This window comes from Martes martes, assembly GCF_963455335.1.
Source record: "Martes martes genome assembly, chromosome: 3".
In the NCBI taxonomy this organism is placed as follows: Eukaryota; Metazoa; Chordata; class Mammalia; order Carnivora; family Mustelidae; genus Martes; species Martes martes.
The window spans coordinates 123,171,701-123,197,611 of record NC_137890.1 but is presented as its reverse complement, the minus strand read 5'-3'; the positions used below and the strand labels follow the sequence as shown (position 1 = coordinate 123,197,611).

Here is a 25,911-nt window from a genome sequence, read left to right as displayed (position 1 = left end):
TGTGTTATGGGTCCATTTCTCCTGGAATAACTTAAACTGAAGCAGTTTCCCCTGTTTTGGAGATTTTGTAGTTAATTTTAATTTTGGCTATTGTTTGAAAAAGATGGGCTTTCTTTGTAGATATGAAATATAGTTTTTCCATAAAATAGATGTTTATTTTGTATTAAAAATACCACTGTTTTTGTTTTACACCATTTGTATACATGTGGTGATATTCACGCTGGACTATAAAATTCAGGAATTAAAATGTGACCCTGTAATTCTAAAAAAATCACCACCATCATCATCATCAATGCTTTTAAGTTTCTAAACCAGAGAAGGGTCTGTTTTGTTTCATTTGCCAGTACCATCATTATATAAGCATGGATCTGTCCAATCATACTTTCCATAATTTGGACTGACTGTCTTTTGTTACCATCACTGCCCATCCCTGCCCAGTTCTAACATATTCTTATTTCTGATTTTTCTTAGACCTTGCACACTGCCAGTCAAACCTCGTGGAACTTAGCAAACTCCTGCAAAATTTGGAAATACTTCAGAGAACTCAGTCAGCACCTAACTTTACTGACATGCAGGTAAACATCACTGAGAGGACTTTAAGACATTAATGCAGGATTTTTACTGGATTGTTTTATGAATATATCCAGGTAACATTTAAAGGGAAAGAACTATAGCACAGATTATTTTATATTCTGGAGTTAGTCTTAATATTTTTGAATTCTTGGTATTGTTGTGTTAAGGTGTCTGTTTTGAAATATTTCACATTCAAGTACTAACTAAATAGAAATAAGTATCTGAATTATTCTTCCATGTGTGTATTGCATTAGAATTGATAGGTCTGAAGATATAACATATATATATAGAGAGAGAGAGAGAGATTTTGAAGATATAACTTAGATACTCTCAGAATTACTGCCATCTTCTTTTTTTTTTTTAAGATTTGTTTGAGAGAGAGAGAGCGCACACATGTGCGAGCTGGGGAGAGGGGCAGAGGTAGAAGGAGAGAGGAGAGAGAGAGAATCCCAAACAGACTCCCCGCTGAGCATGGAGCCTGTCTCCGGTCTGGATCTCATGACCCTGCGATCATGACCTGAGCTGAAATCGAGAGTCAGCCACTCAACCCACTGAGCTACCTAGGAGCCCGCTGCCATCTTTTTATGTAGGGAAAATAAATGCTAAAAATCTTTTATCCTGTTTTCCTTTTGTATAGCAGACAAATATATTTTATGATTAAGTTCTTATTTCTGCTTTTAATGCCCACTGTACAGATAGGACTTTTTCTCCTGGCTGGTTTGCTTTAGGGGGCTAACAACCATTCTTTACTAACTTGCTGGGCTCTTTGTCTGTATCTGTTTCATGTGTGTGAACCGATTAATACTTTGTTGCTTTTAACTATTTGTGTAATGTAGGCTAACTGTGTAGATATTTCAAAGAAAGACAAGCGGGTCACAAGACGATGGAGAACAAAAAGTGTCAGCAAAGATACAAAAATACAACTACAGGTACAGACTTTACATTTCCTTCATTCATATTTTTATATGCCTTTAAGATATTAGTCTTTATGTATCAGTTTGTGGAGGTTAAGAAGTCTAAAGCAGCTGACCTGCTTTAAAGCCAGTGTTTTACAGACTGAGTTGTAAAATGTTAAAATTATTTAAAAGGGTACATAGTGGGATTTTCATTCTCACCACCTTTGAACTGTTAAAATATAATTTAACAAAAAATTAGCTTAAAAATCAGGCTAAAAATCTAGTGTGTTGTAATGACACTCATTTATATGTACTAGAACTCAAAAGAGCCTTTTATGTATTAGCTCTGTCCAAAATTTTATGTATCAATAAAAAGGCATGAGGGCTGCAAAAGATTCAAAATCAGCAAACTCAGGTTCTAGGCTAATCAACTATGATTTCCTGGCAGTATAATCTCGTGCATTTCTGTTAAATTTTCTAGGCTTCCATTTGCTCCTGGGTGAAGTGATAGAGTTAATTTAATGATCTCTGAATTCCCTTTCAACTCTAAAATTATATGATTCTTCAAAAATAGTTATAATTTGGCCATCAACGATCACTTTTAAAAATCTGAATTATGAAAGTCTTAAGGACTCATGATAAATTTACTTGAAATTCATTTTAAATAAGTTATTTTTTGAAATGAGCAGTTTGGAATTTTTAGAGTAGTTTGAAATTTTACGTTAGTGCATTGCAATGATATGAAATATGGTAAGTGCCTGAAACCTCTTATGTCATAAATCATATTACTTTCAGGTCTTTAAATAAGAATGTTTACTATTCTGATCCTAGCTATCTGTTATTAAAAAAAAAAAAAAATTCTTGCCCTGCACAATCAAAATCAGACTCAGGATTTTGCTTTTCTTTTTATTACACTATAAATCAATTTACATTCTAATACAAAGGAAAAGGAACTCTTTTCCAGAATTCTGCAGTATTTTCTGAATAAGTAATAATTCTTTAATTCTGATTGTATTGATGTTCTTTGTGTTGTAATTCTGAATGTGTAAATAACAAACTCTTTGTTGCTTTGCTTTGCTTGCTAACCTGATATATTTTAAATAAATTCCATAGGCACTAAAGATTCATGTTTTTCTGGTTAGAATGTCTACATTCTGTGAACACAATTTATAGCATTTCTTCAATAGGTATGTTTTTGTGTGTTCTCTTCAGAACACTAATACCATAGAGACAACTGTGCCAAATGACTTCCCCAGAAATTTACGTAAAAGTGCTTTTGGCAGTTTCATTTTTGGGGGGGCATGTGATTGTCTCGTTTTTTGGGGCTTTTTAAAATATGATAACTATGGTTATCATAGCTAAGGAAAAAAACAATTATAAAAATAATTGAAGGAGGCCAGCATTCTAAGAGCATACATATTTGTGGACAGATATTTGTTCAGTCTCATTTTTATAAGGTATGTCACTGAACAGATTGCCGTTCACAGCTGATGTCTCAAACAGGCTGGTGGGTCCTCAAGAACGTGAGCGCTGTGCCCCTGGCCGGCCTGCGGGGGCTACAAGGCCCACTGTGGCCCTCACATGACTCTGTTGTTTCCAGAGGGAAGAGACGGCAGCTAGAATAGCCCTTCTAGTCACAGGCTGTGCTTTTCCATATGAGGAATGTTTAGGGAGACTTTTTTTGAGTCATCAGAAGAGATTGTTCAAAAAGCAAGGAAATATTTTCTGTTCATACTTCTGCCAAATATTTGGGTAGTTTGTTTTTAAATTTTTATTTATGCTCTTTTGCTTGGTTTTTGTTTTGCCAAAGCGTAACAAGATGGCCCTTGTGATTCTAGTTCAGTTCTTTTTGAGGGAAATCGAAATCACCTCTTCCCCACACTCAAAGAAAACTTTAAACGTTTGAAAGTGATCCCAACTCCAAATGGTGATCAGTAGACTTGGGGGTGGCAGTGAACTATTTATTACTCCCTGCCTCCACTTCGACTGGTGAAGCAAAAGGTATTGTAGGGTGAATTCTGTAGACTTTGGTACTATCCCAGTACATTTTCTGCTCACCCAAACCAACAGGCTGTCACAGAGCCCTTAGAGTGCTCATTCTTTCTTAGTGGGAAGTTACTTGGAAGTTTCTTCAACATGCACACTTGGCTGGAGATCCGTACAATGAGCCAGGGATGCCTATGACCCATATAGATGTCTTTACTTGTCATTATTTTCCTTATAGGAGGGCATCACATTTATTTTTACTTAGTGGATTAAACATACCTACTATGTTCTCCCACCCCAATACACAGGGTTTTCCCTCCTCGACCCTAGGAGTCCCATCTGATGGTGCCAAGTGTTTGTTTTGAGCCCATAGTCATCTCACTACTTGGGCCACCTTCTCTATGTCATTGTTGCGGCCAACTTGAGAGGCTTTGCAGTGAGCGGCCCGTGGCTTATCCCCTCTGCTGCTGGTAACTTGGAGTTACACCAGCCATTTGTGGAGGAACCTAGACTGTCCTGTGGTGGTCCAGCAGTTGTTGTTGTGACTGCTGTTCTTAATGATATGTTAAAGTGAACTTGGCATCCAGCATTCTGCCGTGGTTGTTATTTTGAAATAACTTTAAAATGGATCATTTAAAAAATTGACCCCAGGAGAGTAGAAATGAAGAACGTGTTGTACTATATGTTTAATTGCTCATTCTTAATGCAGGTTAGAGTGTGTTATTGATTTGAATATGAAAGTTACACTTTAAATCTGTGTGCCCATATTTCCACTAGAAACCTTTGAGAAGCTAGCCTTGGAAAGACTTTGTATAACTCATTGAAGGCACTGATCTTAGAAGGCTCTCTGGAGATTACCTTTTAGAAAAAGACTTTCTCCCAAAGTTCAAATTTCTGCTTCTAATAAAAATCTCATTATCATCATTACATAGTAACTGTTTGGCTGTGTTTCCAATGAGGTAGAGGAGGGCAAGAGAGAATGATTGTTAAAGGGTTGCTATGAATGAGAGAGCTGCTAGGTTTCCTGCAAGACGAATAGCACAGATTAATACTAGATCCCTAGTTGTTGGAAAGAATGGGCAATGGCAGGAAGCATGGTCAGATGTCATTCATGCATAGCTGTCCTAGATCTCACAGATGCTCAAATTATACTGAAGGGGAAAAGTAAGTTCTTTCTCCTTTTACTTACTACATTAAGCATGAAGGGATTTTGTACGGAAAAATTTTTGTGGAAAAACATTATATGTGTATGTGTGTCTACAGTAAACATTTACATAATGCATGCAGAAGACAGGAACATGGAAGAAAAATGTGAATGTTATGGGGAAACTTTGAAGAGAATTGGAGTTCTAAGAATTTAAAATATTTTTCCATTGTTCCAAAAAGACTAAAGCAGTCGTGCTGCTTTTGCTTAATCTGCACTATTAGGTGACCCTAAGTATGTCTCAGTTCATTGGAATTGAACTTACTGTTCACAACCATGAAGAGGGAGAGTCTGTCAAATGGACAGATGGAAACTTGAGTGGTTAGAAGGAAATGTCATTGTCCCACGATCCTGTCCATCAAAAAAGAGGCAAAAAAGAAAGCTCTCAGCTTCTCTGCTGGTTTCTGCATAGGTGCACATCATTGTATGAAACCTCTGCTTTCGGGTTTCCCTAGTTGATTTCTGCAGGCATTGTCCCAACACACTAAGCATAGTGAGTGCTCTTTCCCCTGTGCTATGCAGACTGGCTTCCTCCTTGGAAAATTCTCCAACCTGAAAGTCCCAACACCATTCCTAATGTTGAATCCCAGAGAGCTTTCTAGTAGGGAAATAAATGGGATGTTGAAGATTCCCGGTACCCTTCCCCCTGGACTTTTCCTCCCAGCAAGAAAGAAAAAAATTCTGCCTGGCTAACGGGAGACTCCCATTACGGCTTGTTTGCTTTAGCCTCTGCACCACATTATTTAATCGTTTTTTTCCTGAACTTACTTTTATCTTTGCTTCCATTCATTGAATGCCTTTGATTACATATAACATGAAGGAAAGGATGTACATATTTATTTAACTTAAGATCACAAGCTATTATACATCAATCCCTGACTTCCCATCTCCTTTTGGGGTGAGGTCATATTCAGCAACTAGACATCAGTGTCTGGAGTTCTGCAATGAGGACAGTGAGCTTTTCTCCCAGTGTGAGTGGGAGAAACTTTTCAATGCTGCAATTTAGGGAAAAGTCAACTCCACTTAAAAACTCTCCCTTTCCCTTGTCTGATTATCTTTCATCCTCCCACATCCTGTCCCCCCCTCCCCTGCCCCTCCCTCTCTCCTCCCTCCTCTTCTCATTCACTGTCAGGAAGGGCCATCTGCGAAGGGCCAGTTCAGCACCACTCGGCGCCGGCAGAGGCTAGCGGCAGCAGTGGCTACAACAGTGAGTGGATTTCAATCTCAAGTGGACATTGAATAAGAATGAGCAACTTGGTCCGAGTGGCGCCTCCCCTGTTCCCGTGGTGCTGTCTGTGTGCGGTGGTCTCGACTGTAGCCCCCTCCCGTGCTGGCGTAGCTTTCGCATGTTGTCTGGCTGTCTCTGCATGGCAGGTGTCGCACACGGGTATTCGTGTTTGCTGTGGAAAATGACCCCCTAGCCCCGTTCTTTACTGACTGTGTAAGAGATAATGTAAATGCCAGGTGGCAGAACTAAGTACGGCTCCCTGTGGTGTGGAAGTTCCTAAAATGATACATAAATATATATAGTTTTTTTGTCATACTGATATTGGAACCTCTGCTAACTGATTTCTGTTTTTCTAAGAAAAGTCATGTTACTACAGACAAAAATTGTGCTTTTTTTTGTAGCATTGTGACTATTTGAAAACGATGTGAGAATAAAGAAAAGAGAGGGTAAGAAAAGGTGAATTTTGATGTCATCTCTAAATGGCTACCCAAATTACATCTGGCAAGGAAAAATTTTCTGGAAAGAATATTGAGCGGAAGGTCAGAAAATATATAGTGTGGGAAGGAGAAAACCACCAAGTTAAATGGTGTTTCTTATACATCTAAGGTTTATTAGGAGAGTAGAACAAGTGTTGAAACAGATAAGGCAAATAACCACAATTTTAAATTGAGTAGAAGCTGTTTAGAATAGTGAACGGTGCATGCACAATAGGAAATAGAATGTGCAAATACAAGAGCCCTTTGCTGGATAAAAGCAAATCGTAGTATTTGCTTAATCATGACATCCCGTCAACTTTTTAAAATACAGAATACTAAGTTCATAGCAATCATGGATGTTCGTTTTTTTGGCTATTAAACAGTATTTTCTGAATTAACAATCGTTTTGCTCTCTTGCTCATGGTGGAATATACGTGAAGACTAGAATTGCTGAAAAATACGAAGAGGTTTTGCTTGCATTGTGAGAGAATGGCTACTCATGAGAGGATTATTGCTTTTCTACTTTTGATTAAAAACTGACCCTTGCTTGGTATCTCACTGCTTAGCTGGATTTTGTGAGAGAGAGAATGGCCTTTGATTATGAAATGAACCAGAGGCTTGGAGTTTATTAGGGAATTGATTTTTAAACTCACCGTTTTATGAACACTTGAACAAATTCATGAAATTGATGTCACAATTAGTGTTTATCTTATGCATGTATGTGTAACATATGACACTGACATGGGAACAATTATGCCAATAGAGACATGTAAAATTAGTTAAGTAGTTCTTAATCTTTCATTTATAAAATTAAGAAATCCAGATCATTATCAGAGAACAGTATCACAGTATGGAAAGGAAAGATCAGTCATTTTGTGAAAATACCTATATTTCTTTAAATAAATGTACTTCTAAGAAGGCATGCAGGGAAGCGATTGTGTTTCTACTGTTTTCATTTTTTAATTGTAGATACATATAATGAATATAATAAAAGTGGGATTAAAACCTATTTGAATAGAATGGGGGTGTTTGTGTGTGTGTATATATATATAGATATATAGATATCTATATATATATATTTTTTAAATGGGAAGTGGAAAAGAAAAAGCTTTTAAAAGAGGAGAGTATTAATGCCCATCTTCCAGTGACCATAGAGGTTAAGAATAACTTCCAATAATTCCAAGCATCTCATGAGAAAAGTTGGCAACATTTAATAATGTATTCAGAAATAACTAGAGGGAATAGTTACTCTAAACCCTGTAGGATTTGTAGCTTTAACTCCATAGCAAAGCATGAAACCATGTAGCAGGACCTTGAACTTGCTGCACCAGCCCCCTCACCCCTTCATTCACACCTCAAATGATTGGACGCTGGTACCTCAGCCCCCCTCTTTCTCTTGGTGCAGCATTGCTCTTAATTCCCACCCTCCTCCTTCCCAACACTAAGTTATCCCATGCATTTTGAGCCCATCCGATCTAGCTCAGTGCCTTTTACCTAGAATATTGCAAATGACTCCTAGTTGCTTATTTTCCTCCAGTGAAGAGGAGACCCACTCAAATATCTGGGGCAGCTGAGATTGCTCCCAAAGAAAAGTGCACCCAAAGGAGATGTTTCAGAGATTGATTCTTGTGGATTCTTAGCACTAGAACCCAAAATGGCTCACACCCAACACCAGCCAGACCCAGTAGAATAGGGAATTGGAAAAGACACACTGGCCCCTCCCCCACAGAAGAACACCGAGGGTCCCAATGCAATTAGTCCTCTACACAAGGATCCCTGTACACATCACACAGAGGAATTGCAGCAGGAGACTTTTCACATTGGCTCCATACATTGTATATGCTCAGTATCTCTCTTAGCTCGGCTTTTGTGTGTTCCCTTTCTCATTCACGTCTACCATTGCTAAATTTGGGTGCCACTGTTCCACTGTTGATCCATGTTTCTCTTTCAACTTCTCTGTAGACAGGTGTTAAAAGCACCTCCTATTATCCCCATTCCAAACTGCAGTTATTAGTATCAGAATATTCCAAGATCAGGCTTCCTCCCTGCAACAGGATTTCAGGGAAGCCTTGGACTTTGCTCCTAAGCAGGGTGTAAAGGCTGCATCCAACATGGAGGATTCTCAAGTGCGAACAGTGAGAACTGTGGACAGCTCCCACCCTAGCCATCACGGACAGAAGACCTAGCTATGACTTAGATTTTTTTAATCCCATTGTACCCAAATTGATGAACAAAAAACTGAATAAATAACTCTAATTGAATGAAGCAGTCAATTAAATTAATACATCTCCATTTGTATTCTCAATTTCATTTCATGACTTCTTCAATTAAAATGACCCATTCCATCTACTTCCTTTAACAAAAATGGTAGCAATATAAACATTTTCAGTCAGAAGTATATAAAAACTGGGTTCAGTTGCCCAGGGAGCTGTCTGATTGCAGTTTGAGTGGAACATTCCAAGTCCCTTTCCCTGCGGGTTATATACAAGATCAGTTTTACTGTTTTAATTGCCAATTTAAACTTCATTATGTTCAAAAAATAAATGTGTAACATGTGTTTTTCCTCTTCGTGTCTGATTCCAACTTTTAATAGGCCATTATCTCAAGGACAAGTCTGCATCTTCACTTGTCCCTGAGATAATGGCATGTCTGGGCCTCTGGCATGTCTGGGCCTCTACTGCATCATGACCTCCCCCAGCCTCCATGCCTCCTCTCCTATTTTGTGCCAGTCCTTGGAGTGTTGAGGGCACCTAAATGCAGGTAAAACCCTTTTCCGTGAACCTCAACACATTACATTCCCCATTACCAGACATCCACCATTTCTTTTTATGCTCTTCTAGTTCTTTGTGTTTGAAAAACCATATCAAATCCTTAAATCTGCACACTTCCTGATCTACCCATTTCCTCAAGTCACGGTTTCTAGTCTTCACCAACCTTCCCATGGATTCTCTGTGTCTCTCCCAGAAGGCTAAGGGCTCACTGCTGTGTCTAGATTTAGCATCACCACGGTTAAGATCAGAAATTCCCTTTGTCTATCCTCAAATATTCTTCCAGAATATATCTGGATCCTTCATTGGGACCCCCAGAAGACCTCAGTCATTATTATCACAGTTCGCTGGACAGGATTCTACCACATTATCGAACCCAAGGACTTCGTTTTCTCAAATGGTTTCTCTGCCACTTTTGTGTCTCTTCTCTGGAGTAGCCAAAAATTCTGATCCTGATGAGATAAACAAGTTGTTGACATGCCCCCATTTCAGTGTAGCCAAGGTCCCTGCGGAGGACCAAATTGACCCACTTGCTAACTCCAGATACCAGATGCTTTGGATAACCTATAGTAGCGTGCTTAGCATAACTGAATTTAGGGAGAAAGCTTCATGCTCACTGTTCCCCAGTAAGCCTGGGATATCTTTTGAGATAATAACTCCTTGCCACTGCTGTGGCCAAGCTATATCCAAAGGGCGCCCCCTCCAGTCTCAGCTGCCCTTACCCAGGTCCGTAAACTGCAGTTCAGCCTGGATTTGTTGGTTCTCTCCAACTCCTCCATCTACCCTGTGTACCCTCAGTACACAAGTACAAGCCCCTTTTCCCATTCTCTCTCTCTCTCTCTCTGTCTCTCTCTCCCTCCCTCTCCCCACTCCTCACCCTTCCCCCACTCGCTCTCTCTTCTTCTGTCAGGAAGTTTAAAGCTCTATCAAAATAGGAAAAAAAAAAAAAAGGAAGTGGTTCTGTACACATCTACATCAGATAGGCATATTTCCTGCTAGCTAGGTGTGAATTACCCCTTAATTTATATAAAATTCAGCTTGTGGAGGAGTCTTAAGAGTGATTCTTGAAGATAATTGAAGGAACATCTGTGCAGTAAGAACTAGGGGAGGTTACTGGTAATCTGGTTTACAATAAGAATTGTTGTTCTCATTTTTCAGGAATGTTTGGCCGATGGCATTTATAATGGTCAGGTGTAACTTCTAGAAGGAGAGGGAATGGTGCTTTGCCCCCACCCATCACAAGCCTAGCCCAGATTCAGGGCAGGCAAGAAAGTATCTCCAGCCATTTGGGAAATCTATAGTAATATGACTTTTTTTACTTACTGCTTTTCAATATTGGCCATTTCATAAGCCATGTTCATATGTGTACCAGTGTTGTATGTAACGTACAAAGGTAAATGACAGTAATTTATATCATATATATTTCATTTACAAATATATTTTAATAAATCAATTTCAGATTTAATTGAGTCTCTTTAAACCATGATTATATTTACTGTTAAACTTGTTTATGTTTTATCCCATGGCCACAGAGCAAGTAAATCTTTCTTCTATTTTTTACCTGTTTGGTGAGTTCCTACTCTGTGAGCATAAAAAGTCCTCTGACACGAGTACCCAGACTTTGTAAGAGTTCCAACTACTGTTTCCTGCCAGTGATTTTTTAGCTCCAACTGTGGGTTCAGAGCAAAGCTTATCTGGGATTCTGCCTTTCCTTCCTGACGTTCTGTAGTCCTCTCTCCCTGTAGCAGGCAAAAGCCGGTGAGTCTACAGCAGTCCAAATCTGCTTTCCGAACTGAGACTCCTTCCCACCCCAACCACCTGCTAACTAAATGGGTACTGAGTGTCTCTGGGTGTGTCATTACAAAGGAACCTAGTATCTTGGAGAAGGGATGCTATCTTTCCTGAGTGCGAGAATGTGGACTGATGTACTCTTGTTCTATCCTAATTTGTGCTGTCCCCTTTCAGGTCCCTTTCAGTGCTACCATGTCACCAGTCCGCTTGCACTCCTCCAACCCCAACCTTTGTGCAGACATCGAATTTCAGACTCCCCCTAGCCACCTCACTGACCCTCTGGAAAGTTCGACAGATTATACAAAGCTTCAAGAAGAATTTTGTCTAATTGCACAGAAAGGTAATGACAAATATCAGGTGCCCTTTAGAGACGCTCTCTTCTTTGGTGAGAGGTTATCGTTTACCCTTCCATCCTTGTCCAGGTGGTCGTGGTAGAAAGACTAAGTAGTGTCCATACTGATCAGAGTCCTAGATACAAAATGCAGTGAGGTGTGATGGCTGCCTCTTGGTTCACAGTTTTGAGTGGAGAAACAAAGTCTCATAAGGGGGGAGAGAGGAGGAAAGACACAAAGGGTTATCCTAGGCAGGCCAGCAGACACTGTGTCTCAACATTTCTTTTTCAGTGTCTTTTAGTTCTCATTTAATACAGACTGTGGGTTATCCTTAGCAAGGAATTCTGTTGCAAGCGTTCTTTTCCTTTATTAAATAACACTCCTTGATCATAGCTCAGGCTCAGTCCTGTGTCATGTGACATGGCCCGGGCTCGGTGATATTCAGCTGGAGGCTGGGCTGGGCTGAAAGATCCAAGGTGGCTTCACCCAGGTTCCTGGCATGTTGGGGCGATGGCTGCAGGGGTGCACACAGCTGTGTCCCTCTCCATGACAGCTCAGGGCTCCAAGGGAGTAGATAATAAGCTGCCAGTTCTGTTCACTTGGCACAGTGTCACTTCCTCTGCCCTCTATTGGCCAGAGCTTCACGGGCCAGTTCAGATTTGAGGGGAGGGGTAATTGAGCCCACCGGGGAGTCCCGTTTTCCATATTAAATTTCCAGTAAGGCATGTTGTGTAAGTTCAGGTGTTATCAGCCACAGAGAGCAGGGTATAATAAATAAGAGGCAGGTAGTAGCTTGTAGGTGGACTGAGCAGTCCTGTCTGTGTTTATGAAAAACCTGGGTTCCAAATTACCACCCCCCCCAACTTTTGCTATAGCATTTCAATTTCAGTTGCTGAAATTCATGTTTTGACTCAAGACAGTACCTTCCCAGGCATTCTCTTTGAAAATGCATAATCTCTTGAAGAAAGATACATATTTTGTGGTTTTCAGTCATTAACATCTTGTTGTGAAATAATCACATTTATTTACCTGAGGCTGTTGGTAAGAGATGATAAGATATTCTTGAAAATGTGTTGTAAATGGAACAACTCATGTGCCCCCATAATGCTCAAGAGCCTGTTAGGTCAGGAAAAAGATGGGGCACACACTGAGAACATCTCTAGGAATGTTGAAGTCAACAAAATTTCATACTCTCAAACCATCATCAAAAATGGTCTATCAGATATTTCTTTAATTCTGTAATCATAAACAATTAAGCTAAATAATCTTCCCCCCACCATTTTTTCTCTGAAGATTTCTCAGTTGAGATTCTGTAAGGCCAACTCTCTTTCACCTGCTCTTTTACTCCTGATACATTTTTATTATATTTCTTAGCCAGATACTAATTATGTCATTAGACTAGAGCAGTATTATTTTCTTTATATAACAGCATAGGATTACAGCCAGGAACGTTTACTTCTAACGGCAGGGGGACAAGGGGGCGGTTGTAGAAGCAGGCAGAATGAGACAACAAATGTGTGAATGAAGTATGTATAGCACAGCCTCTCAAGGGAAATGAATAAATTAGAAAGTGGCCCCAGGAAAGCTTTGTGTATTCGATTACAATCCCAAGGTTTTCAGGAAATCCATGTTTCAACAGGATTTTAAAGCCTCTGTTGAAACAACGTTTTTTCTTTCCAACTATGCTAGGAAAAAGGGGCTTTTCTATGACTATGAGCAAACTCTTTAGAAAGAATTATGATTTTAAAATGTCTGAGAGTCTGCTTTTAGAATTGCCAGTGGGGTTAATGTATGCCAGCTTTCAAGTTAGTACCTTTAAATCAATGATGACTAGAATGTGGCACACAAATCAATAGATTGTGTGTCCCTTGTGATCCCACCATTTTTCCCTCTTCATTCAGGCCAGTGTTTTTTGCTAAAATTTTCCACTTCTTTTAAAAATAACTGTTCTCAGATATGGAAATCCCTAGTTTAGCAAACTTTGCATATTATAGAAACTGCTATTATAAAGATAGGAATTGGAAATCTAACCTTCTTGCATTTCAGACTTAAAGACTACCTCAGATTCTACCAATGTATGTTATTGGGTATACAGAAATGGGCAGGGGGTGTTGTTTTTACTGTAGTTTTTATTTTGTTTTTTTTTAAATTTTTTTATTTTTTTATAAACATACAATATATTTTTAGCCCCAGGGGTACAGGTCTGTGAATCGCCAGGCTTACACACTTCACAGTTTATTTTGTTTTTTTTATAGCTTTCTCGAGATATGATAAACACATAACATTTAACAAATTTAAGATGTACTTGTTGATTTGATATGCTTAAGTATTTCAAAATGATTACCGCCATAGCATCAGCTAACACCTCCATCATGTCATCTAATTACCATTTCTTTTTTGTGGTGAAGACATTTAAGATCTACTCTCTTAACTTTGAAGTATATAATACAGTATTACTAACTATAGTCATCAAACTGTACATTAGATTTCCAGAATTTATTCATCTTAAACCTGGAAGTTTTACTCTTTGAATGCAATGCTTACATCAAGATGTTCCTGGCTAAGAAAGTAATTCAAGTGCTATTCTTAAGACCAAATCATTTCCTACCTCAAAGAGAACCAGTCATGACTTCTAAATCAGCTTCCTGTTTTATTTTGGCAGAATTTATAAAATACTCTTTTGGGGTACCTGCTTTGGGGATATAATATCTGGATAGTTCTAAATGATTTGCATGAGAATTCACTGTACATAGAATTGTTCAAATATTCTTATCAACCACAACCAGAGGAAAACCTGTTGCCTTTTCCTTCTAGGAATTATAGATTAGTTTTCTAAATCTTGATATTTGAGAATTGGCAATATTTTATATCCTGCTTCTAAATCATTTCTGGTATGAAATACCCAAATTTTCACTCTGAGTAATTACTGTTACCATATGCATTTTGTGTATAGGTATTTTGGAAGATTCCGTTGTTAGGCTGACTTTTACCTAGACTGTAATATAATCCTTCCAGATGATGTCTACCCATGAGTTAAAATGCTGAAAAATTTGTAATTTTATATAATTCTTTCTAGATCCATTTGATCTTTGTTTCTCATTTTTTTTCCCTACCCAGTGCATTCTCTTTTGAAGTCTGCATTTAATAGCATAGCTATAGAGAAGGAGAAGCTTAAGCAGATGGTTTCTGAGCAGGATCACAATAAAGGCCACAGCACGCAGATGGCACGGCTCCGGCAGTCACTGTCTCAGGTAAAAGAGAATGTTTGTTTCACTCTCATGACGCATACCCAATCCTGGAAGGTAAAATATTGGGGTGGAGGTGGCCCATCTTGCACGGCATGTTCAACCGAAACCAGCCCCCCCAAGACGTTACAATGTCGGGATTACATTTTAAAATTCTTTAAAAATTAATTAATTTAATTAAGGTTGAAGTTAACTGTTTCTTGCAAAATAGATCAAGGTAAGAGTAAAAATCAACCAAACTTGCTTGTAAACATATAATTGTGTTTTTTTGACCGATTGAATACTTTTGATGCCTCTCAATGGTCATTTATAAGACCGCCCCTTTTAAAAGACAAATCATGCGTTTATACATGATTTACACTTCTAAAATATGTTCCAGAATATATTTAATCTAATGTTGAATACAACAGAATCTACTAGATCTTCCATACTTAATATTTTCCCACTTACCACATCTGTTGAAAATTATTGCTTACTCGTACCTATTTTTTTTTTTTTGCTTTACACTTTTAGAGTTTTCTTCCTATCTAAGTTATGTTCCCTGAAGGAAGACCCATATATTTCAAGATATATTGTACATCATAAAATATATGATTCAATATATATTCATTATCTATTATTCATTATATATTATTCAACATATATTGATCTTTGTAATACTCATCAAATACCTATGCATATCAAAGTTGAAATTTCTGATAAAAATCCTTTAAAACTACACTTAATGCTTTTTTACCCCAAGCACTTCCTCTAAAGTATTTCCTTCCTTCAGTCTATAAATGCCTTTTTTAAAAAAAGTCTTTTGAGAATTCATTGTTGTTATGTGATTTTGTGTGAGAACTCAGTGTTTATATAAAATATTGTTCACTTCCTGGTGCCTTGGATCAGAGTGAAGGAGCGAGCAAATCCTGGGTAAGTGGTTTTCCATGTGGATCGGCTCCCGCTTGAGTAGTTTCCCTCAGTCCCTAAAAATAGACAAACCGTCTTCACCGTGTTTTATGTACCTGAACTGTCAGCTTACCCTCAGTGTTAAGTTTCACGCTATTGAGTATTGTTACCTGGGCCACACTTGCTGTGTTCACCATAAAACACTGTCAGTTGAGGTGCGTATCCTGCTTCTGGGGCACAACCAGGGGACTCGGGAGCATGAGCACTCAAAGTAGCAACTGTCATGCCCGTCTGCAGAGGGCTTTTTTAATAAGTACATTTTAATGGTTTGCCTTGGGCTCCTCATGTCATGTACTCAGTCTGTGGTAATTGATCTTCAGAATCCTTATTCTGAAAGTATCATGAATCTAGAAAGATCAAAATAATGGTTGGGTAAACACATAGATGTCATCCTGTAAACATGCAAAATATACTCTTACCCTCTTAAATGTTGCAGTGTTTCCTTCAGGTGTAGTAAATGATAGAGGCTTAGTGGCATACGCTTGTACTAAGAAAAATTTTAAAAGGTGTTTGTTTCTTTTGTTTTTCCTTTGCACAAACTTTTTTTTTTTTTTAAGTTTGTATTTTTATCATCTGGTGCTCATCACAAGTGCTCTCCTTAATGCCCATCACCTCTTTCCTCCATTCCCCTCTGGTGACCATCGGTTTGACTCTATAGTTAAAAGTCTGTTTCTTGGTTTGTCTCTTTCCCTCTCTTTCCTTTTGCTTGTTTTGTTTTTTATTTTTTATTTGTTTTTTTAAAGATTTTATTTATTTATTTGTCAGACAGTGAGAGAGCACAAGCAGGGGGAGTGGCAGGCAGAGGGAGAAGCAGGCTCCCTGCTGAGCAAGGAGCGCGATGCAGGGCTCCATCCCAGGACCCTGGAATCATGACCTGAACCAAAGGCAGCTGCTTAACCGACTGAGCCACCTAGGCATCCCTGTTTTTAAAATTCCATATATGAGTGAAATCATATGGTATTTGTCTTTCTCTGATTGACTGATTTTGCTTAGCATTATACTCTAGCTCCAGCCGTGTTGTTGCAAATGGCAAGATTTCATTACTTTTTATGGCTGAATAATATTCTATTGTGCATATATATATGTATACCCATCTTCTTTATTCATCAAATGATAGACACTTGGGCTGCTTCCATATCTTGGCTATTGTAAATAACGCTGCAGTAAACATAGGGGTGCATGTATCCCTTTGAATTAATGTTTCTTTTGGGGAGGCAGTAAATACCCAGTAGTGCGATTGCTGCATCATATAGTATTTCTATTTTTAACTTTTTGTGGAAGCCCCATACTGTTTTCCGCAGTAGCTATACCGGTTTGCATTCCCACCAACAGTGCAAGAGGGTTCCTTTTCCTCCCTGTCCTCACCAACACCTGTTGTTTCTTGCGTTTTTTATTTTAGCCATTCTGACAGGTAGAAGGTGATAGTTCATTGTGGTTTTGATTTGCATTTCCCTGATGATAAGTGATGATAAGCATCTTTTCATGTGTTTGTCGGCCAGCTGTATATTTTCTTTGGAGAAATGTATGTTCATGTCTTCTGCCCATTTCTAATTGGATTGTTGGTTTGGGGGGTGTTGAGTTGTATCAGTTCTTTATATATTTTGGATACTAAGCCTTTATCAGATATGTCATTTGCAATTATCTTCTCCTATTCCATAGATTGCCTTTTAGTTTTGTTGATGGTTTTAAAATTGTATTTGTTTCTTGCTTGCTTGCTTTTATTTGTTTGTTTGTTTGTTTGTTTGCTAAGACAGAGAAGAAGTAGAGATCTGGTTTGTGCTGCCAGATTAGAAATGATGGTAAAGAAGAATTTTTAAAAGTGATTCATTTGTTCATTCATTTATTCATTGTATTTTATTCAACTGACTGTATACTAGGTGTAGTACAAGGTTTGAAACACCAAGACAAAAGTAACCCTGACCATGACCTCAGGAAGCTTATGATCTGATTAGTGAGATGAGCAGTATTTACTAAGTTAGACAGACCATGCTCTAGTCCATTCAGAGCAGCATGTGGGTGATGCAGATTTCTGTGGCTCTGGGGGTTCAGAAGAAAGGGAGTTTCTTGACCTCAGAGCAGAGCCACAGATCAGAAGGAACTGAGCTTTGAATGGGGCCTGAGAAGACAGCAACAATTTCCAAGGAAGGACCTGATGTTAACATGATAAAAATAAAATAAAGCAAAGTTATCTCAGCTTTATATTTTGGAGGTTAAGTATTTCCCTGTCATGTCAAAACATAATTTATTTACCTCTAAACTTAGAGCTTCAATAGATTTTTGTTAAGTTGTTATGGGTTTTTGTTGTTGTTTTGTGGTGAGGTCTTTTTGGCTGTTGTGTATATATTTTTTTAACCAGAAACTTCAATTTTACCCTCAAAAAATGTAAAAATAACTTGGTACTCTAAAGACAGTCTATTGTACCCTATTCACTAGAGAATTCAGTGCTTCCTGTTGTGTGTCATCACAGCATTTCGGCCATGTTCACGTTCTTGTGTCTGCCCATACCTCCCGCTGGGCCAGCTGTACCCTCGCTGACTGTCTATACTCTTTGCCCCTAAGGCTAGACTCTCTTTTGGAATTTCCTGTCGCTTTTGCTTAGACATTTCAGTTTATAGATGGTTCACTCCCTTCTAGGGAATCACTGTCCATAGCTAGACCACTGGAGAGGTATCTGGAGAATTGCATTTAACTCCTAGTGGCCTAAGCCTGGGTTGAACAAGGAAGAATTAATCCAGAAACAGCTAAGTAAGTAGCTGGGAACCAGCTCATCAAGGACCACACAGAGAAGTTTAGATTTCTCTCATCAGTGCTGGGGAGGCCTTCAAGAATTTAAACTCATGAGTGATAATGCCAGAAATTGAAAATATTAGTGTATATTTCTGTACCTAGAAAGCTTACTCTGGTGCAGTATGGAGGATGGACGGAATTGAGGGAAAACTAGTGGGACAGAGTCTTAAAATATTTGAGATAATGCAGGCCTGAACCCAGGAATCACTGCAGTTGGTAGAAGGAAGGGATGAGTCTCAAAGGCTGGGGGAGGGGGCCTGGGTAGAATCAGCATGGCTTGGAGATCAGCTGCGTGTTAGACAGGGACAAGGAAACAGTAGCACATTAGTAATAGTTCTTTTCCCTGAGATTGGAAATACAAGAGGAACTGATTTTTCAGGCCTGGGTAGGGATTTTTTTTGGAGACAGGGGTCTGTGGGCCATCCATCAGACATCAGATATGTAGATATAGAGCTCAAGAGAAGGGTCTGGCTAGAAAGAAAGATGCAGATACCCTGGTATGTTGGAAAAGTTGTAGATGTTGATAAATCAGAAGAAAAGAGGGTCAGTGTGCTGCTATACAGAACATTAATAGTTAAAGGACATAACAAAAAGAGGATCCTTTGATGGAGACTTAGGCGAAGCAACCAAAGAATTTAGATGGTGCTGACCATTGAGATCAATGGTAAAGGGTTTTGATTGTCTCAAAAAGAATCCAGTTAAGCAGCAAATACTGTATAGACTGAAAGTCAGCCTTGGAGTTTGTTCGTGTTGTGAAGGGAAGGAACCAGAAGATGAGGAGACAGTGAGGATGGAAACCACTAACTGTTGGGGCTGTTCTGGTTGGCCAACTCCATTTTCACTGTCCCCCTTTCAACATAGCACTTCGAATTGAACAAGATGCTTAAATAGCATACATTGAGACAAGTGTTCCAAGTACATCTTTATATTAGTACAACTTCACATTATAATGTGATTTTAGGTGGCCTGAAGACATCTTCAATCCATATTCAAGGGTTATCAGTTAAACTTTCAGGTATTTTTCTTATAACCAGTTAAGTATCTCCATGGAGAGGGGAAGAGAAAGAGACTATGTTTGAATAACTTCTTAAATTGGTCTGACATTTTTAAAGTATATTTTTCATTTGTTATACGTCCCATCTGATACCTGTAAAATTATCAAAATGCTGCTTTTCAATACAGCTTTTAAAGATATCAACTTGGCAAACTCCATCATCCTTTTAGAGGACACAGAGCATATAAAATACGTGAAATTAGCATTCTTTACTACCTGCTCAGAATAATTGTTACCTGCCTTGGGCATGCAATAATTTACAAGGCTGCAGGATAATGAATTCCTCTTCTAAAGTGATATTTCTTCCCCGATCTATGTGTACACAAAGACATACATAATCCTGTTATTTTACCTCCGCAAAACTTTAGAGGTAACTTCTACACCTGAGAGGCACCATAGATGTTAGATTCGAACCTGTAAGACAGGGCATTGTATGTGCTCTCTATCCCTTTATAAATTATTTTACCTCACAGCTACAATTTCACGTTCTCTTTAATGTAGTTTCCTGAACCCCACAATCAAATAGTATCTGATAAGACTAAGGTAGTTTCAGTACCCCAGGTTACTATAATAATAAAAGATTTGACTTGACTTGAGTCTGTCTTTAATACATTACCCTCTGACATTGTTACTAGTTTGGTCTCTGATCCCAGAATCTATGCACAGCTTAAGCTAAATGTAGTGGGTTTAGGGTCCATATAAATGTGAGCAGCAGAATATGTCCCTTGTACTTCAGCTAGAATTACTGTATTTCATTAAATCAACATGCCATCGATTGTTAGATGTACCATCATTATGTGCATTAGTGAAAAAGAAAGCAGACTGCGCTCAGTGAAATTGACAGTGCTTCAGAGATGTTGAATGGAGGAGGAGATGTGCATTTAGAATCAATGAAATACAGTATATGGAAATGTAAGTAAAAAAATCAACTTAAGGCATATAGTACCATAAATAAAATCCAGTTGTAGTATTTACTGTCCTTCCTGTCTACAACAATTCACATACACAAAATAAATATTCTGGGGTATTTATCGGGATAAAACTTCCAAGAGTATTCCTGATTTTGAATTCCCTGAAACGTAGCAAAATTTGTTGTGATGAGGATATTCTTCATGGAATTATTTACATCTCTTTCTAGCTATCCAGTAAGTTGAAATTGATGTCATTTTGGACATAATTGGGCAATATGTCTTAAAGCCTTAAAAAGATCTTATCTTTGACCCTTTAGCCCATGACTGATATTTCTAGTCTGAGGAAGTAATGCTGAATGTAGAAATCCACTATGCATACAAACAGTCATGGCAGCATTATTTATTCTAGCAAAAATCAGTAATACCATAAAGTGTCCAATTATAGAAGATAATCACTTGCTATGCAAATATGCAAAGTCATATTTGTGAAAAGTTTGCAACGTAAAATAAATGTTTATACACAAAGAATAAGTGGCAGACACAAATGTCCAGTATGCACCCATTAAATGATGTGGGAAATGTATAGGAAAAGGCTAGAGAGAAATATACCAAGCTACCAACAGTTGGTTGATATGGTAATAAGTTATGAATTCTTTTAATATTTTTTTACTTTTTGCATTTTCCATATATACTGTAGTAGTATGTACTTATTTTAAAATTTAAAAAAAGAAGGTGATTTTTAAGTGATTCCCAGAATTTGGTCCTTGATCACTCTAGCTTTCACAGCTGCTATAGTGATTTTCTTGCTCCTTTTGAACCAGTTTTGCTTTTCTCCAAAGGTCTTAAGTCTCTGATGATTCTATCTTGCCATATGTTTCCTATCCTTCCCCAGCCCTCAGGCTTCCACGTTTCCTTCCCAGAACACACAGTTCCGTTCAAGTAAAATGTATCTGTCCAAGTCTCACCCAGTCCAAGGTTATCTTCACCCACCATCTGCCAGGGTGGATAATGGTAGCTAATAGCCAACGTGGTGGGGATTTGGACAATTGATTCTGCCTCAGGATCTCAAGATGGCAACTTCTTTTATAGATTGAGAAGGTGTGGTTTGTCCCTTGGATATATTAAACTTGAATGTGTCTGAAGGACGTGAGCGATGGAGAAATGAGCACACTTTGTGGAGAGTTTTGTGCTGAGTCCAAGCTCACTAGCTAAAACAAGTCGTGAGAATAAGCCTAGAATTTGCCTGGTGAAGAATTCAAGCACAGGAATTCCTGTGGTGCTCCCTCCCTGCTAGGTCTTTGGTCCCATCTGCTGCTCATAGAGCAATGTCATTACTGACACGTCTCCTTAGCTTTTCTTGCTCCTTGGCTGGTGTGAGTAGCTGATGAAGCCCCTCCTTTTTCCTTGCTTCTCCACTGTTCATGATCCTTGGGTACGTTCTGAATGTTATTTCTGCCATCATCTGGGCTCTTCTGTATTAATTATCGCTAACAGTGTCCTTCCACAGAACCTACCTATATTCCTCCATGTTCCCAAGACTTCCATTATACCATTACAAAGGAAATAGTTGTGTTTCAGGGAGGCGAAATAATAAATGTGGTCCTGCTCATTGCCTGAGAGCATGATACCACGAAGCTCGTGGCACTTGGCTGTCACAAACGTCAGAAACAGTCTGTATGATCAAGGCAAAAGGAGGAGCTGCCCAGGGAAATTGTGCAGAAATGGACCGTTGCACGCTCGGTTGTCTGCCTGCTTCCGCCTTCTGCCGCTGGGGCTGCCAGACTTGGAAGAGAACTTATATACATGCTTTTGGGGCTATCGAACAACAACCTTCTTCTACCACTGCATATGTATTATTAATAAAATTTTCCTTTTGAACTTTTAGTTCATCTCCTATCGCTAATATGGCTAGAGGTTACCGCGTGTGCCACACACGCCCATAGACACAATTGCATTTCGTGACCATTGGCTGAGATAAGAGCGGAAATGGGAATTTCACTAAAGTTATCCGGAGCAAACAGTACTATGAGTTTCTTTACAAAAGGCAAGCCTGTGTTAAAAACGCCTACTCTGAGGAAAACCATTATTTCTCCTCGGCACTGAGTTTTTGTGGCGTTGTTTTGTTAACTCTGTTTCAGTGCCCACAAACAGTGCAGGCACTTTGGAGAAAGCCTCCGTTGAAGGTGTCTGAAACTCTCAGGTCAAGACTATGATTCTGCAGTTAAAACCCTCAAAGGACCCACCACGAGGCCTCCTGCCTAAAAGATAATAAAATATAAAATATATCCGATTCCAAATATTTCAATAGACAAGGCAACTTTCAGCATACTTATGGGCAAAGAAATAGTGAAAGAACAAATACACATAGGTATAGTGACCACAAAGGAGGGGGGTAATGCGGTTTGTTTTTTGTTTGTTTGTTTTTCACCTACCAGGTGTTTGAGATTTTGCTGTGGGAAAGATGATCCTGAGCACTTTTGTGGAATGTAAAGATGTTAGGATTCTTCCTTTAAAGTACATGCCTTGTTTACTATAAGGGTAATCACCGCTTATCTAAATAACACATCCCTGTTTTCCCAAGGAGCTAGACACGTATATCCTTCAATCCATAAACGTAGCAACTATAAGATCTCTATCCCCCTTTCATCCCTCAATACCTGACAGCCCACTGGGCCAGGTGTGTTACATTTTACACATATTTTAGAAGCTGGTTATAAAGAATTGTAAACAACAGCCAAAAGCTGTGAGTGAACAATTTTCTCCTCAAAAAGCAGAAACCATGTTGGAGGGAGAGAGGAGAGGCGTAATTCCAGTTCGCTATCTCTATCTAATGTTAGGGAACATGTTCCCATGCAGCCGTGGGATGCAAGCACCTTTGCCCACAGGGCGGCTGGAGGAAGTAAAGCTTATATAAAGCTGTTCTCTTCTTGCCACACGTCCTAACTTGTTATATACCAGGTAGCGTTTTACTGATACAGATATCATGATGCCGATAACTTGGAGTTAGTTCCTTGTCCGTGTCTACACTGCTCAGTGAAGACACCTTTTGGGCTGCACTTGAATTAGTTCTGTTGCACCGTCATGTACATGTGCTCCTAGAAATTGAAAATACAACTCTTTTATCACTGGAATAAAATATAAGTCTATAAATCAAAGCCAGCTCATTGTTCATTCCATTTCCAAATAATTTTTCAGGTCACTACCTGGCTTGGAGACAGCTCCCAAATTTTAGAAACTAGAACCCAAAATGGCAAGAATCAGCAGTTTTTATCTCAGGCTGTAAAACATAATATATATGTGGTGGTAGACCAGGCTTGGATGTAATAATGGGCCTGACTCCAAGGGGGAGAAAATTCCATGAATCATTTTTATGAAATCCATGAACTCTTTCAACCCACTAACTTACTAAGTAGCACTCTTATTTTATGAAAAATGAATACCTTAATTCTGAGCCATTCATTTCCTTCTTATGGGTAGGATCTGGCCTATGTTGACTCCAAAAATTATAACCAAGAACATCGTAGACTCTTGTCTGCTGTGAATTTGTGTGCTTATTCTGTTTTATGCTTGCTTATTAACTTGAAATTACATGTGCAATTTTTGTTATTTTAAGGCACTTAACCAGAATGCTGAGCTAAGAAGTCGGTTGAACAGAATACATTCAGAATCTATAATTTGTGATCAGGTTGTCAGTGTAAATATTATTCCTAGCCCTGATGAGGTAAGACTCATTTTTAATGGATGTAGAATACTTACTTTATAGTATCTAAATCAACTACATATTTGGGATTTTTTTTAATACAGTTCTTTCACTGTTAAGAAGATTCTTTGCATAAATATCTGTGTTGTTGACAGTTTGGTGTTCTTCGGAGTGAAGGATGTACATGAGCTCAATATCATTTATTCTCGGTGATCAGTCTCTATTTGTATTTTTATCTGTGTTCACCTGATGCTACTGAATAATTTAGTTTATATATCTACTCCAGCTTGTGAATTCTCTGTGTCTGTCACAGACTTTATTGGAAATGTTCCTTATCATCAAACAGCCTATGAAATGTTGGGGGGAAAAACATATTCAGCTGAGAAGGTGCTAAATGATAGCTTTTTTAAGGTTTATTTTAAAAGGCCTATCTTAGGAGAAATCACCTAACCTTACTAAAATAACACTAGTGATGCAATTACAGCCACTAACAGTGATGTTGATAATGAATAGCTAGCGCATGTCAAGTGAATGCTTACTGTGTGCTGGGCATTGTGCTGATAACATTCGACACTCCCAGTGACCTCTGAGGTAGGTGCTATTATCACTCCATTGCTCAGGAGAATTTTTGACGTAATGCTCAAAGGACAGGAGAACATTCAGTATTTGGGCCAGACTTAGTGTATAATTCTGTTTATAACCCTTTATAAAATTACTGTTTTATAACCATGAGAACTTAAACTTTTCAACGGTAATATTGGAGTTTTATATACAGTGATATGATACATGTAACAAGGTGAGAGTTTTAACTCGTGTGATGGCCATATTTACAGAAAACTGTACATTTTACTAGAAATCTACAGGGGCCAAGGTCCTGGCATCTAATTGCTTAGGAAATGCCATCCCAAGACAAGCTTCTTTTTGAATTAAGTTGTCGAACCTACGTCCACTCACCTTCATGCAACACACGGTATCGGGTGACACGCATGTTCACTCAACTGCACAGAATCCAAAAGATTTCTACAACTTCATTCAGAAATTGTTAACAGTCTTAGTTTGAATCTTTGCAATCTGGTGTTTATTTGTACTACCATACTGTGTGTATATATATCACTTACTGAATAAAAATATAGTTTGCCATAGGTTTATATTATCTCATTGGTTAAAGTTCATGACCAAGTTGGAAATGACTTTTATATATTCTGTCTCAAAAATTTAGTTTTATGGAGTGTTTTCTTAGCATATTTCTAGCGGTTTCTACAAATATGTCTTGAGATTTAGCATACTGGTTAGAATATGGCTAGTAATGGTGGATCTAAGAATATGAAAGTGAACCTGTCTCCATAATCAATTCAGGGTCTTCTTAGGGGTTTAAGCTATTAAACTCCACTGAATGTCCACTGAGCCTTGATTTGAAGTCAAGTCACAGTACCATCATTTTTCAGCCACACCTTTTGGATTCTTTAGACATATTAGAAGGAAATTTAGGCCATGGTCATGAGTTGCAGGTGAAAATTACTTGTGGTCACCACTCTTAACATATGGTATGAATTTCTCTAGAAGTCTGACCTAGTACATCATGGTCTTATTTGAACAAATAGCTTTTCTTTGAAGGGAATAATGATGACCCCAAATGTTTCTGTCCTCTATAGGCTGGTGAGCAAATCCATGTCAGTCTCCCCCTGTCACAGCAGGTAGCCAACGAGAGCCGCCTCTCCATGTCAGAGTCTGTCTCCGAGTTCTTTGACGCCCAGGAGGTGCTGCTCTCTGCGAGCTCATCAGAGAATGAGGTAAGCTTTTTTGATGTGTCAACGCTAACTGCTTCTGATGAGGAGTTTGGGTTAAAGAAGGTAAGGCTATGGGGACTTTTCTTTCCTTTCCTTTTTCTTTTCTTTTCTTTTTTTTTTTAAACATCACAGTAAGATTCTCAAATTGTAGGAAAGCCAAAAACATGCAAACTACATTGGTTCCCGTTTACTGAGCGCTGAACACTTCTGGGAGTCAACTTATTT

General features: G+C 38.6%; 1 protein-coding gene across 6 annotated transcripts in view; it reads left to right on the top strand.

Moving 5' to 3' along the window:
* Nucleotides 1-25,911, top strand: part of OSBPL6 (oxysterol binding protein like 6) — a 206,096-nt gene that overhangs the window by 159,980 nt on the left and 20,205 nt on the right. Inside the window, exons 8-14 of one of the 6 annotated variants that reach the window (XM_080797949.1) lie at nt 472-575; nt 1,410-1,502; nt 5,792-5,866; nt 11,097-11,262; nt 14,372-14,505; nt 23,813-23,920; nt 25,552-25,689. In XM_080797949.1, the coding sequence (XP_080654075.1) occupies nt 472-575; nt 1,410-1,502; nt 5,792-5,866; nt 11,097-11,262; nt 14,372-14,505; nt 23,813-23,920; nt 25,552-25,689 (818 nt within the window). The remainder of the gene's footprint in view (nt 1-471; nt 576-1,409; nt 1,503-5,791; nt 5,867-11,096; nt 11,263-14,371; nt 14,506-23,812; nt 23,921-25,551; nt 25,690-25,911) is intronic. The other 5 variants (XM_080797945.1, XM_080797946.1, XM_080797947.1 and 2 more) reach the window with 5 other exon arrangements.